This window comes from Zonotrichia albicollis, chromosome 21 (assembly GCF_047830755.1).
Source record: "Zonotrichia albicollis isolate bZonAlb1 chromosome 21, bZonAlb1.hap1, whole genome shotgun sequence".
Classification (NCBI taxonomy): domain Eukaryota; kingdom Metazoa; phylum Chordata; class Aves; order Passeriformes; family Passerellidae; genus Zonotrichia; species Zonotrichia albicollis.
The window spans coordinates 6,165,891-6,178,720 of NC_133839.1; the positions used below are offsets into that span (position 1 = coordinate 6,165,891).

Here is a 12,830-nt window from a genome sequence, read left to right on the forward strand (position 1 = left end):
TACCTTCCGAGCCTCGAAATTCACATCAGGTCCTGCGAGCTCCTCATCCCAAAGCTGCTCCCACCCAAATCCAGGAGACCTTTGGCGCTCAGGAGGCCAAGGGGCTGAGCTCAGCCCTCCAGCACGTCCCCTCTGCCGTGTCAGCTCAGCAGGGATGGCACTGGGATCCCTCCACACCATGAGCACCCACCTGGGAGACCCTCAGCCAATGAGCCCAGGCTCTCAGGGTGGTTGTGACAGCGTATTTGCATTTTGTAGAGAGACTTAAAAGCAAGGAATACATTGGTGCATCCAGTTTTTGGACACCTACTCAGCCCTAGTCATGGCAACACTGGTATTCATTCTGTATTTGAAGGAATGGCAAAATTTGACAGATACAAGTAGGGAGCACTCACATTTTCTCTAAAAAAGAAGTTATTCAATGACAGTGGAATAAAAGCTTTAAGCAGTTGGTGTTTGCCAGAGGCCCAGCTCCAACAATATTGCCATCTCATTTACAGTATTTTAAACAATCCTCATGATTTTTTATTTTTCAAACAATGTCACTAACGCTGTACAATTAAAACCTAGAGGATAAAACATGACCTGGGGAGTGGGGGAGGTTGGGGAGGGGCTCATGGTTTTGTTGTTGGGGATTTTTGGTTGGTCAGTTGGTTGCTTGTCTTTTTTACAAATAATTACAAATACAATTCCAAGAAGATATATTACATTTTATATACATAACACACCATTTCTATCAGGGTAGGGTAGTAAGCCTGGCTTTTATTTTTACATGGCAACCCTGAGATGTCTTGTCGTCTTCCCTTGCACAGAAACTATACAAGTTCATTAACTCCTTCTAGAAAAAAATGGATTGCTATGTCTCAATAGCATCATCACCCTGTATAAATACTCAGAAAGGAAAAAGCTTAGTCTCTTCCCTCACTCAAATGTTCTTAGGATTTTTTCCCATTTCCCTGCTTAGTGGGAACAGATAATGGTGACTTTTTCAGTGTGCACCTCACTCCTCCTACTTGCCTTTTGGTAGTACAGTGAACAATTACTTCCCTTTTTTTTTTTTTTTCCTCCTTTTCAAATAAGTTTCTGTCAGGAATGAAGATGACGCCTTTCCAAAGATCTGTTTCCTGAAATTCCACTGTTAATTCATGAGCTACTTCTCAAACTAAAGGATGAAGACACAAGTGTTGGGTTGGCTGGAAACCAAGTAGCTTCTGACTCCTCATTGGGTTCTGCTCTCTCCACCCCACCACCTCTTCATAAAAACAGCTTCAATTCAGTTTATAACAACAGTGAATTCTATGGATCTTTATGGAGAACACTGAGTGCATTTCACCACACTACCTGAAATTCAGGTGCACCACACTGTCTCCTGTTCACCTGCAAGCTCCAGCACACCTTGCACCAGAGAGTATCTGAAGAGCAAATTCCTCTGCGCGGAGCCTTGGCACGGATCCTGACACCCCTTCCACAGCCCTGGAACTTTTTGAAAAGCAAACTTTGGAACAGCTGGATGACTTTTAAGCTTTAAAATTATGCATGGGAGTCGTCAGCGTGAGCTGTCCATTGGGGGCCACCTCATTGCCATCATCTTCCAGCAGCCCCGACACGTCAGCGTTGGGAATGCTGTCGTGGTAGCTGCTGAAACTGATGTTGTCCTCTTTGAGCTCAATGGTCCAAAAGGGAGCGTTCAGTTTTCGGTTCTGATACTCACGGTACATGTAGACAGCACCCACAAAGCCCATCAGCAGGACCACAACAATGATGATCACTGTCAAAATAATGATGTTAAACTGAGTCCATGAAACATCAGCGAAAGCAGAGGTGCTGTTGTCAGAGGAGCTTATAGGAAATATTGTCTGTAGAGTTGTTGGTGACAAAGTACTGTTTAGCACTGCCGTGGAAAAGGATGTGGCCTTGGTGGTATTTGGAGCAGAAGTTGTAAACTCCCTTGGTTCTGGAGTGACTTCTACAAAACAAATTAAAAAATGATCAATAAAAAAATCTGCTGAGCTGAAAATCGAACACAAACGTAAGAGATTTGACATTTATATCACAGTTATTATGGCAATTAAGGCTACACTGCTAAAGTGGTATTTTTTCAAAGCAGTTTAGAAAATGTCTGTCCAGGGCTGTGTGTGGGGTTTTTAATACAATGCTGTGTGCTAAGTGCCCACAGGACTCCACTGAAAAGCCTGGTGCTGAGGGACAGGTACAGCAGTTACGATTCAGGGTTCAATACAGGAGCTCATGATGACACCAAGTCCCGGCCCAGCTCCTGTTCAGAGCAGGAAAATGGAGCTTTACCAAGCTCAGCAAGTTCAGACTCTGAACCAACGTGTCCCTTGGTGTCTGTGTGGGCTGCACACTCAGACACAGCAACTCCAGGAGCTTCAACCCTTCACAACCAGTGCACCAGATGTAGGACTTTGTTCTCAGTATTATTATTTCTACTTGTACAAACAAGAAGATCAAAACTGAAGAAATGAACCACAAGTACTCAGCCATCCCAGTATTTTGCAGTGGGTTCAGTGTTTGCACCATTTTAGGTAAAAGGGCAAAATAACCTTAGTTCTGCTTTTGAATGAAGTCAAACACAAACCACACAGAGATCCCCAGTGTACACAGCCAGAAGCAGGAGGTCACCAAATCACAAAAAAGACTGTGGATGTCCTTCAGAAGCTTTTGAACACAGCAGAGGACATTTAGGATCCTGTTTTGGTTTCAGCTGCTGGCATAGGTGCCCACAGGAAGGATCAGAACATGGGAACTACCAGACTGTGCTCTGTCTTCTCCTAAATAGCCAAGAACCTGCCTTGCTTCCAGCAGCCATGGATAAACTCCCTTCTCAGTTCAGGAGTCAGGATAACCTTGAGATCTCAGAAGCGGGATGTGAATTCATTACGCCTGCATCAAACCTGCTGAGCTACAGGCCTCAGAGAGCACCACAAATCTCTAGCATTAGGCTCACAAATGTAGCTAATAAAGCATTTCCTCACATGAATAACCTGATCTATTTTAGATTCTCAAGTTCAGGCAACAGGAACACTCCACAAGCTGAAGCCTCAATCAGCCAGAATGTTCTCTGCACCTATTGCTCCACAGGACTCTCTGCATCCTCTTTCCCACTCTCTTCCTGCCAAGAGAAAAGCAACTTCATTTTAAATCCATGTACAGCTGCAGCAATTACAGCTGATGGTGCCATGCTGTACAGATCCAGCTTCCAGCTCTCCTGAACATCTCCTAATTATGACTGAGGAGCAGAGTCACTTCCGAAGGACTAATTTTGCACTAAGTTCCATCTCCAATGGCAACAGGAGCTGGAAATATTCAGCACATGTCCTGCCACGGGCCCTCAGGGGAACTCCCACAAGTTAACTTTGGGCTGTCACATTCCCAGCTCAGGCAACTGAGAAAGAAATTCCTCTGGAAGGGGCATCACACACCTGACTGAGGTTCTGCTCAGAGTCCCCTCCCTGCAGCAGCTCCTCTGTTCCCTCAGGCTGATAAGGACACTCAGGGTGCTGAATGCCATTTCTCTATGGCATGACAGGCAAAATTTTGCAATAGGAAGCAACATGACAGGAGCAAGAAGTTCCTGGAAAACCTCTAGCTTTGGGAAAAGGGCATGAGGAATTCAGTCATCATTTCCAAATTCCTTCACCAACACTCAATCCCTGGCAAAGCTGTAAGCAGGGAAAAAACAGAACCAAGACAATGGCTGATTCACCAGCAAGGAAACAGCACTTTTCTGGGCTTTATGTGTGAGTCAGCATCAGCTCAGGGCTGGCAGGGAGGCCTGGGGTGAAGACATTTCCTGGCACTCCCAGGACGGTCCTGGTGAAGTGCGGGGCTCTGGCCCTGGCGCCGCTTCCGGGCCGTGACACGGCGCTGCCTGTTCCGCTCCCGGGGCCCTGCCAGCCTCCAGATGTCCCAGAGCAGCTCCTTGAGAGCAGCAGCTGCTCCCTCAATGGGCTGCTTTGGCAGCTTTGACAGGAGCCTCACATCCAGCTGCTTGATTGAAGCGCCGGCTCTGCGGAGCTGCTGCTGCCTCCTGCAGTGGAGCAGCTCTGGCAGGAGGCCACACACCCGGCCCCGGGGAGGCTGCAGTGCTTGGCTGGGTGGCACAGAGCCACAGTGCACCAGGGTGAGTCCTGCTGTGCCACCCCATGGCAGCAGGAGCACCACCTGCTCTGGGGCTGAAAACACCTGCTTTGGTCCTTTGAATATCCTATCTGCCTTCACAGAATCACAGAGCAATGAGGTTGGAAGAGACCTCTAGCATCATCAAGTCCAAGCTATGCCCTAACACCTCAACTAGACTATAGCACCAAGTGCCATGTCCAGTCTTTTTTTAAATCCAGATCATGGATGAGCTGATGTAAAATTGCCATTTCCAGCCCTGTTACAGCTAATGAGCATCCAACTTTGTTATACTGATCATCTCCCTGAGCAGGGAAGGACTCTTGATTACACACCCAAGTGAGCAGCACAGGAGTGAAAACCACATTAGCTCCTGATGGAAGATCTGAACTGAATCTCTGCCCATGACAAGGACAAATTTGTGCCCAAATACTTCCCTGAACTCTGGGTTCTTTCATCTAATACATCACACTGGTAATGTTTCCATGCATGGTGTTGGACATCCACCCTGAAAAGCAACCTCTAGATAACCACGGAAGGAGCAACTCCAGAACCATTGTCTCCCATTGTACATTAAATACACTACAAATGGATTGGGTTTTTTCCAGTTTGCTCACTAGCAGTGACTGCCAGGGTCTGGAATCAGGGTGATTACAGAGCTAACTCTAAACCACCCTTCAAGGCCAGGAGGCACCAACAACTGTGTGCTGGAATTGCAGGTGGTGGAGTCACCGTCCCTGGATGTGTTTAAAAAAGCCTGGACCATGATTTAATTGATGAGGAGGTGTTAGGCCATAGGTTGAACTAGGTGATCCTTAAGGTCTTTTCCAACCCAGTTCATTCTTTGATTCTGTTACGAAGATTTGGTTTTCTTCTCTGCACCAGAGTCCAGATGAGCCTACACTAACACGAACAATTACCAGCATTCCCTCTCCAACCTTTGTCCAGCTGCACAGTGAGCCTTGCCACTGACTCGAGCAGCATTTTTACCTTTCCTGGTGCAGTTGGTGCCCGGGGAGTCCCTGGTGTAGCCCTCCTGGCAGAGCTCACAGTGGAAGCCCGTGGTGTGGTACAGGCAGCCGATGCACTCGCCGCTGTCGGGCCGGCACACGCTGGGGGACAGCGCGGGGTCCACGTTCCCACTGCACTCACACCTCGTGCAGATGCTGTCTGAGTTGTAGTAGCCCTTGTCACACTGGTTGCAGTTGAGGCCAGTGTACCCTTCTTTGCACTTGTCACACCTCGGGATGCTCTCATCAGGCTCTGCAGAACACAGAAAGCAAAGCAGGGATGTGGCACAGCCCTTGCATAGACACCCCTGCTGTGGGGGTTGTTCTGTGGGGTTTGTTCCGTGGGATTTGTTCCGTGGGGTTTGTTCTGAGGGGCTTGTTCTGTGGGGTTTGTTCTGTGGGGTTTGCTCTGTGGGGTTTGTTCTGTGGGGTTTGTTCTGAGGGGGCTTGTTCTGTGGGGTTTGTTCTGAGGGGTTTGTTCTGTGGGGGTTTGTTCTGTGAGGTTTGTTCTGTGGGGCTTGTTCTGTGGGGACTGACCACAAGGCACCCTTACAAAAATCAGTCACCAAGTATTGACCAATGTCAAATTTTGAGCTGAAAACACAACTTTTGAACTGCAGCAGTTTCTCTGTTAGTAGGGGGAAAAACAGCTTTGGGGAGTTCTGATGCCTTGTACCAACCTCACAGAGCAAACTCAGCATGTTGCTAAGGAAATAAATTATTATTCCTGAACATTTCCATCTCAAACAGGCAATTTCAGAGAACAGCTGGAACTATATCAGGGATGCTTGCAATCCAAAGGAACTTTTCGGCCTATACAAAGCCAGAAGCAGCTTGCTTGCAAAATTGATTAGGGAAATATCAAAAAAAGCCTTAGATATGACTATTACAGCTCTAACTTGTCTCAGTTACACTGGACAATCTCTGCATGGAGTCCCATGGAGATGTTCAGAAGCAGACTCAGAAGTCTGGAGGGGTACATGGCACTGCTGAGCATCTCCTGCCCCCCTCCTGGCTGCCACAAGCTCAGCAGCTTCTCTGCAGAACTTTGCAGGTTCTTCAGAGCAGAGTGCAGCAACACACTGGGAGCTGGAACCAGGCTTTAAGATCCCTTCCAAGCCAAACCATTTTGTGATTCTGATCCCTCCCCTGCACAGCTGCTCTCACAAGAGGCAACACAAGCACAAGGGACCCATCACAGCAGGTGCTGCTTCCAGTGCCCACACCCAGGAGCTCCACAGGCTATAAAACACCTCACTGGGCTGATACCCTCTGAGGGGCAATGTAACTGAGGAGAGCAGCCTTCATTATGAGGAATTAGAGCACAACCAGGGCCTCACCTAAGTGGCAGGTGCCAGTGGATGCCACGGTGGAGCAGGGGCAGCGCTGGCAGCTGTGGGCAGGCTGGGTGCCCCGATAGAAACCCTCCTTGCAGAGCTCACAGTGCTCCCCCTCCGTGTTCTCCTGGCACTCCAGGCAGGTGCCTGAGGAACAGAGAGGAGAACAAGCAAACATTCAGCAGCAGGAACTGGAGCAGAACATTTGGAGCAAGAATCCATGTGGAACACACTCAATTATCAGAGCTCACAGGTGGTTTTGGATACCCTCTGGCCAAAACATAAGCCTGGCCTCTTATGACCTTCTGATGCTCCCCCACACATACAGATAATGTGAAAAAGCAGGTGGCCCCAGCAGAGAGGCCCCACAGCTCAGCACTAAAAGGTCAATGCAGGTAAACACAACTTATCAGTGTTAAAATTCTCCTCAAGGAAAGCAGTTTCAGTTTGCATTTGTAATAGTGAGATGGAACAGTGATGCTGTAAGTCCCCCATTCTCAAGAGGGGTCCCTGAGGTTTATGTCTGTGGATTTTTGTGTGCAGCCTCTTCCTGGGTACACCTGGGTGCTTCCTGGGTACACCTGTACACCTGGGCTGTGATCAGGGGTGAGGACACACCACTGTCCTGCTCTGGGGGCAGGCAGCTCCATCCTACCAGCATGCCTCCAGCTCCTGCACCCCAGAACAAGGCAGCAGCAGTCCCTGACCTTCCCAGAGGAGCAGAGAAGAAGAGGGGGCTCATGTGAGCCACCTGCCCTTCCTGGGGAAGCCCCTGAATCAGAAACTCAACGTGCTGTGTCTCCACAGGCGCCGTCTCCTAATGGCCTCCAAATTGCATTTTGATACTACCGTGACCCAGAAGAAAAATCTCCTTAGTTACAAAAGCACAGCCTCTATATAAAGCCCATCCATCACCAGGAACATGCTGTAATTCAGCTGGCTCCTCGGTGAGGTGGCAGGGAGCTGAGGGAAGATTGGATTAAATCCCATGTACCAGACAGAGTCTGCAAAGGCAACAGCCCTGTCTATAAACTGGGGTGGCCCAGAGCAGTGGGAGAGCACAGCCAGATCCACTGAGCTGACCAGCAGTCCTGGGGGATGGGGAGGTCTCATATCAACATCAACCACAGGAAAAAATCCTGACTGAGGTTTGTGCTGACTGTTAGAAAGACCACAGCAGATTTTCTTATTAATATCAGAACAGTTTGGCTCCCTCACAATCCTGACACGGCTGCTGCTCCTCAATTCCCACAGTGATGACTCCCCAGCCAAGCATCCCCAGGCAGCCTGGCATGTCCTTGCAGCCAGCCCTGCTGCCAAGGGCAGGAAGCAAACCCAGGAAGAGGCTGATTCACCCACCCAGCAGGGCCCTGCCAGCACCTCTTGCTCAGCGTCACCTCCCACACACTGTTTGCTCTTCCCGCAGCAGCCTGTCAGGCACGAGCCAGTGGTTTTTGTGGGAGAGATGTCAGGTTTAGAAGGGAAAATTAACTGCTGTGCTTGGTTTCTCCAGCTGCAAACCTGGATCAGCTGTTTCAGTGGGATGGATGTATTGGACAGGGAAGTTCATCTGCCTGGCACAGCAAGGCTGCCTTGGACAGTGCTCCCCAGGACCATAAATCTGGAATCACAACTGTGCTGCCTTGGTCATTTCAGGAGCAATGTCTTTCCCATCAGCAGAAATCACCCACATCCATCTCCAGCAGCCCTGCAATGGCTGTGTTTCCCTGAGTCAGCAGCTGCTCAGCCAGGCAGAGCATGCACAGGCATGCAATCAGGTATCACTGTGGAGAGCCTTAATAATTAATGGCACTTCTCATCCTGATAATGCCCTCAGGAAGGATCAGACCTCACAGGACCCCAGCTGGGGAGCACCAGCCCACCTCAGTGCACAGACACACACAGTACAAGGGTCGTGGCAGAGGAAGCTCTGTCAGCTGGGGAGCTCCTGCTGCCCAAGTTATTTATTTATGCCCAGTAATTTCAAATATTCCTCCTGGCCAGAGAGATGCCAAGCAGGAGCTGGCCGCAGAGCCAGCAGAGGGAGCCCAAAGTATAGCATGAATGGGAAAAAACTTTCAAAATTGGACAAAGGCTACACAGAATTGATGTAAAGCTGGGGAGGTCACACGGAGTGCAGTCTCTAGAGCAGGCTCCAATCTAATTTTTAATCAACTTCATTCTCTGTTCTGGTTTTGCTTGGGTCCCTCAGCCACAGAAGCAAAAAGTTTCTGTCAAATCAACAATAGGTCATTAACCAAAATGAGGGGTTTTCATTGCAATGCTGTGGGCAGCAGTGGGCAATCCCAGCAGAAAGAGCAGCCCCATCCCAGGAGCAAGGTCTGTGCTGAGTTTTCTTTGATAAATCAAGAGCAGGAGGAACATTGAGGGAACAAAAAGGAAGAGCAGATTATCCTCCTCCTTCACAAAACCCACACACCCAGCTCCAGATCAGTGAGACAGCTGATGTGTGCACAGCTCTAGTGACAGCCTTGCATCCCTCAGCACTGGCAGGACATCAGCACACAGAGCTCAGCATAGAGTGAATGCAGTAATTCAGCCTCAAGGGAACGCAGGAATTCACCCCAGGGAACGCAGACACAGTGCCCACAGAGCAGGGCAAACACTCAGCCCATGAGGGAACCTGGGCATTCCTGTGCTGCAAACACACAGCCCATGAGGGAACCTGGGCATTCCTGTGCTGCAAACACTCAGCCCATGAGGGAACCTGGGCATTCCTGTGCTGCAAACACACAGCCCATGAGGGAATCTGGCCATTCCTCTGCTGCAAACACTCAGCCCATGAGGGAATCTGGGCAGTCCTGGGCTGCAAATACAGCCCATGGGGGAATCTGGGCATTCCTGTGCTGCAAACACACAGCCCATGAGGGAACCTGGGCATTCCTGTGCTGCAAACACACAGCCCATGAGGGAACACACAGGCACAAATTGCCCAGAAATACCTGATTGCATGAGCTCTGTCTCCCCACCAACAAATTCTACAATATTACTTTTAATTATTATCCCTTTCTAAGCTTCTGGATAAGTATTACAGAACTGCCTTTCAGCCTGGAAATTTTGAGGAGAGTTTGAAGAGAATTTGGAATTTGAAGCAGAACAGTGCTCCTCCAGGATCTCTCCTTCCAGGTGACATTACAAAGCAATTGGGCTCCCCCTGCCCTCCCATAAGCTGTTCAAGCACAGGTGCCTCAATATTTGCACTCCATCAATATCTGAGTGAGAGACAGTCAAAGAAATAATCAGGGAAAATGAGCAAGGCCAATTTACAAAAAGTGGGCAGTATTAATGAGATGCCAGCAGTTTTTAGCAGCTCTAATCCTGTTATCTGTGGCAGCAGGTCCCCTTACGTCAGTGCCAGCCCAGGGTATGTTTCCAGGTAAACAGCAGCTAAACAAAAGGTCTTTAAAAGCCCATGTTGTGTGTTTGTGTAAGTGCAGAGAACAATAGAGGCCCAGTTTTTTATACAGGCTGCAGAGTTAGGGCTCTGGGCTAAAGCACACAGCTTTCACTGCCTTCCTTCAAAGGAGACCAACCCCAACCCTGCATTTCCATTTCAGTTTAAGGTAAAGATTTTGGCTGTGCAAGGCACAAAGATGTAGATGAAGGAGACAAGAGCAGAATGTGCTGAAGAATGAGAACAGAACAAGCAGAGACAGAGGGGGCAGGTGAAGGACAAGAGGACATCATCACCTGTGGAGCTGTCACAGCTGTGGGAGAGGTTGTTGCACTGGCAGGGCTCACACGAGCTCTGGTTGAACCTGTAGAAGCCCTCACTGCACCGGTCACACTTCAGGCCCGTGACACCAACCTTGCACTGGCACTTCCCAGAGCTGCAGAGGAAAAACAAACAGTGAGATATGGCTGTGCTGGGAGGCATCCAAGGTACAAACCTGCAGGCAGGGTTTGGGACTCCCTGTATTCCTTTCTGCTGGAAGCAGGACATGAAACACAGGGGCAACCATTTTCAAAAGTGATGGGGACTTCCAGAAAGGACGAGTGTCTGCCAAGCCAGTTGCCCTGACAGCAATTTCCAGCTGGGCACCAGAAATCATTGCTCATTCCAGAAAGCCTTGGCCCAGAGCCATTCCCTTGCATCAGATGCTCCCACAGCCCCTCTGGAGTCCCTGCTCCACCTGCACCAGCCCTGGGTCCTGCAGGACACAGGCACAGCCATGGTCACTGTGCCTGACCCATCCCAGAGCACCCACCTGGCTCATCCTCTCCCCTCCACACCAGTGCTGAGCAGCACCTCCCAGATTTCTGTGTGAGCAGACAATTCCCTGCTCACCAGCTGCTCTGCTGGCTCCCCTGGGAGCTGGGGCAGCAGCTCATGTGTCCTGCTTGGCTCCAGCCAGGGCAGGTGTCAGCCACCTGCACTCCCTCCTCTCCTCCTCCATGACCCCATTTATCCTTCCCCATCTCCAAGGACCCCTCTTTGCAGCTGAATTCCACCCCAGTACAGCCAGGGAGAGACAAGAAAGGGTTCTCCCCTCCCCAGCAGAGGCTTCCACTGCAGCTGACCCAGACAGAGCTGTTTGCTTGGGCACAGTGTGACTGCAGGGAGGGTGGAGCTCTGCACTGTGAACACACAGGGCATTGCTGGTGGCTGCCATGAGCAAACAAATACCAGGAGCTATAAAAAGCAAAGGTTACCCTCATTCCTTTGGTTTTCTGTGCTACTCTCTCCACACGGAGGCTTCCAATGCTTTGCTTTCATAACAGACTTCATACACTGGCAGCATTTAGCTCAACCCCCAGAGGAATCCCAGGAATGGATAAATGCTCCTTCCCATCCAGCCCTGGGCACAAACACTCTGGAGGTGCCTCATCCCACCTGGGCACACCGGGAACAGCCAAGCCAAGGCACAGAGAGCACCCAGTGCCCCTGCACATCCCAACAGCCCTGGGGGCACCTGCAGGAGCCCCAGCCCTGCCTGCTGCAGGGAACCACCACAGCAACCCCAATAAACAGCATTGCTCCCCTCCAGGTGATGGATTGATCTGCAGAGGGGGTGATACAGACAGACAGAAAGACAGACAGACCCACAGACAGCCCTTCCTCGGAGCTCTCCCCTGTGTAACCTCCTGTCCAAACACCTTTGAAACACCTTTTAAAATCAGCATTTCAGGCCTCACTGTGCCTGCACAAAGCCCAACCATTGTTCCCCTTCTCCTGGAAAGACTGAGCAAGGCACAATTTGCTCCTAAAAGCCTCCAGAAAAATCTGCTGATTAAAACTAATAGATGTTTGATGCACTGCTGATGTGCTGTTTTTAAGTAAAATGCTGTAGATTGAGATGTTTTGGGCAAGACATTGCTTCTGTTAGAAATCAGCATAATTCATTATTTCTGTTGTTTGTTTGTTTGCCAAAGGAAAAGGAACTACTCACCAAAATACAGACCTCAGCCCATGGGGCTACACAATTAAATACCTGTAGAATCTGAAATCTCAAGGATATTTAATGGCCTGATTAGAAGAAGAAGAAATAAATATGATGTTTCCTTGCTCTCCAGGCCATTATCTAGAAGTGCAGCAGGCAGATGCAAAATTCAAAGGCATGCTGGTAAGCAGCTCAGTATGTTTGGCTGGTAAGCAGCTCAGAATGTTTGACTTTTAAAGAGCTTTTCACAAGACCCAACATTAATCCAAACGTTGTCACAGTGTTTAAAATGAGCGCAAACAAAAAGCAGCTTTTTAATATTTGCTCCTGCCTGCTACTGCTATTCCTGTAAGAGGGCAGGGACAGGCAGGGAAAAGCAAGTGCTGTGAGGAGGAAAATCTGATATTTAGCCTGAAAACACATCTTTTGGGGATGCAGCATTTGAGCTGCATCATCCTCACCCTCCCTGGCTTCCTCCTGGAGTTCAGAGAGCTCTGTTTGACTCCCTCATGTCCTGACCCAGCCTTTCTCTCAATGACACCCTCCTCTTCCTCCCTGCTTCCACACAGGCTCCCATTTCATTGCTTTCAAGGAGCTTTATTTCCCCAATGACCCTGCTGGAGCTCAATTCAGCATTTTGGGGCACAGTCCCTTGATTTTACTCGTTAGCTTAGAAATAACAGGAAAGAAAGCTTAAAAAAGAAGAAGAAGAAAAAAAAAAAAAGACTGTTTGGAAAGTTTGGTTTGAATGCCTCTTGAACAGACCTTTTCTCAACATGTTACACATGGCACAGAGCCAAGTCCTGCATGTGCAAGAATTAAATCACTCAGCAAATATAAAGCTTTGCCTGTGGTCATTGCTTCCACAGAATAAAGCCCCCTTACAACACTCCTTTTTATAGCTCCAGCCCAGCAAAGTCTGTCAGACACTTTTTAAAGCA

The 12,830-nt window shown here is 49.2% G+C and overlaps 1 protein-coding gene across 1 annotated transcript in view; it reads right to left on the reverse strand.

Moving 5' to 3' along the window:
* Window positions 1-1,013: 1,013 nt before the first annotated feature.
* MEGF9 (multiple EGF like domains 9) overlaps window positions 1,014-12,830 on the reverse strand; it is a 46,234-nt gene continuing 34,417 nt past the window's right edge. Inside the window, exons 3-6 of the mRNA XM_074556642.1 lie at window positions 10,199-10,338; window positions 6,491-6,634; window positions 5,131-5,403; window positions 1,014-1,966 (exon numbers count right to left, since the gene is read on the reverse strand). Of these exons, the coding sequence (XP_074412743.1) occupies window positions 1,518-1,966; window positions 5,131-5,403; window positions 6,491-6,634; window positions 10,199-10,338 (1,006 nt within the window). The 3' untranslated portion in view covers window positions 1,014-1,517. The remainder of the gene's footprint in view (window positions 1,967-5,130; window positions 5,404-6,490; window positions 6,635-10,198; window positions 10,339-12,830) is intronic.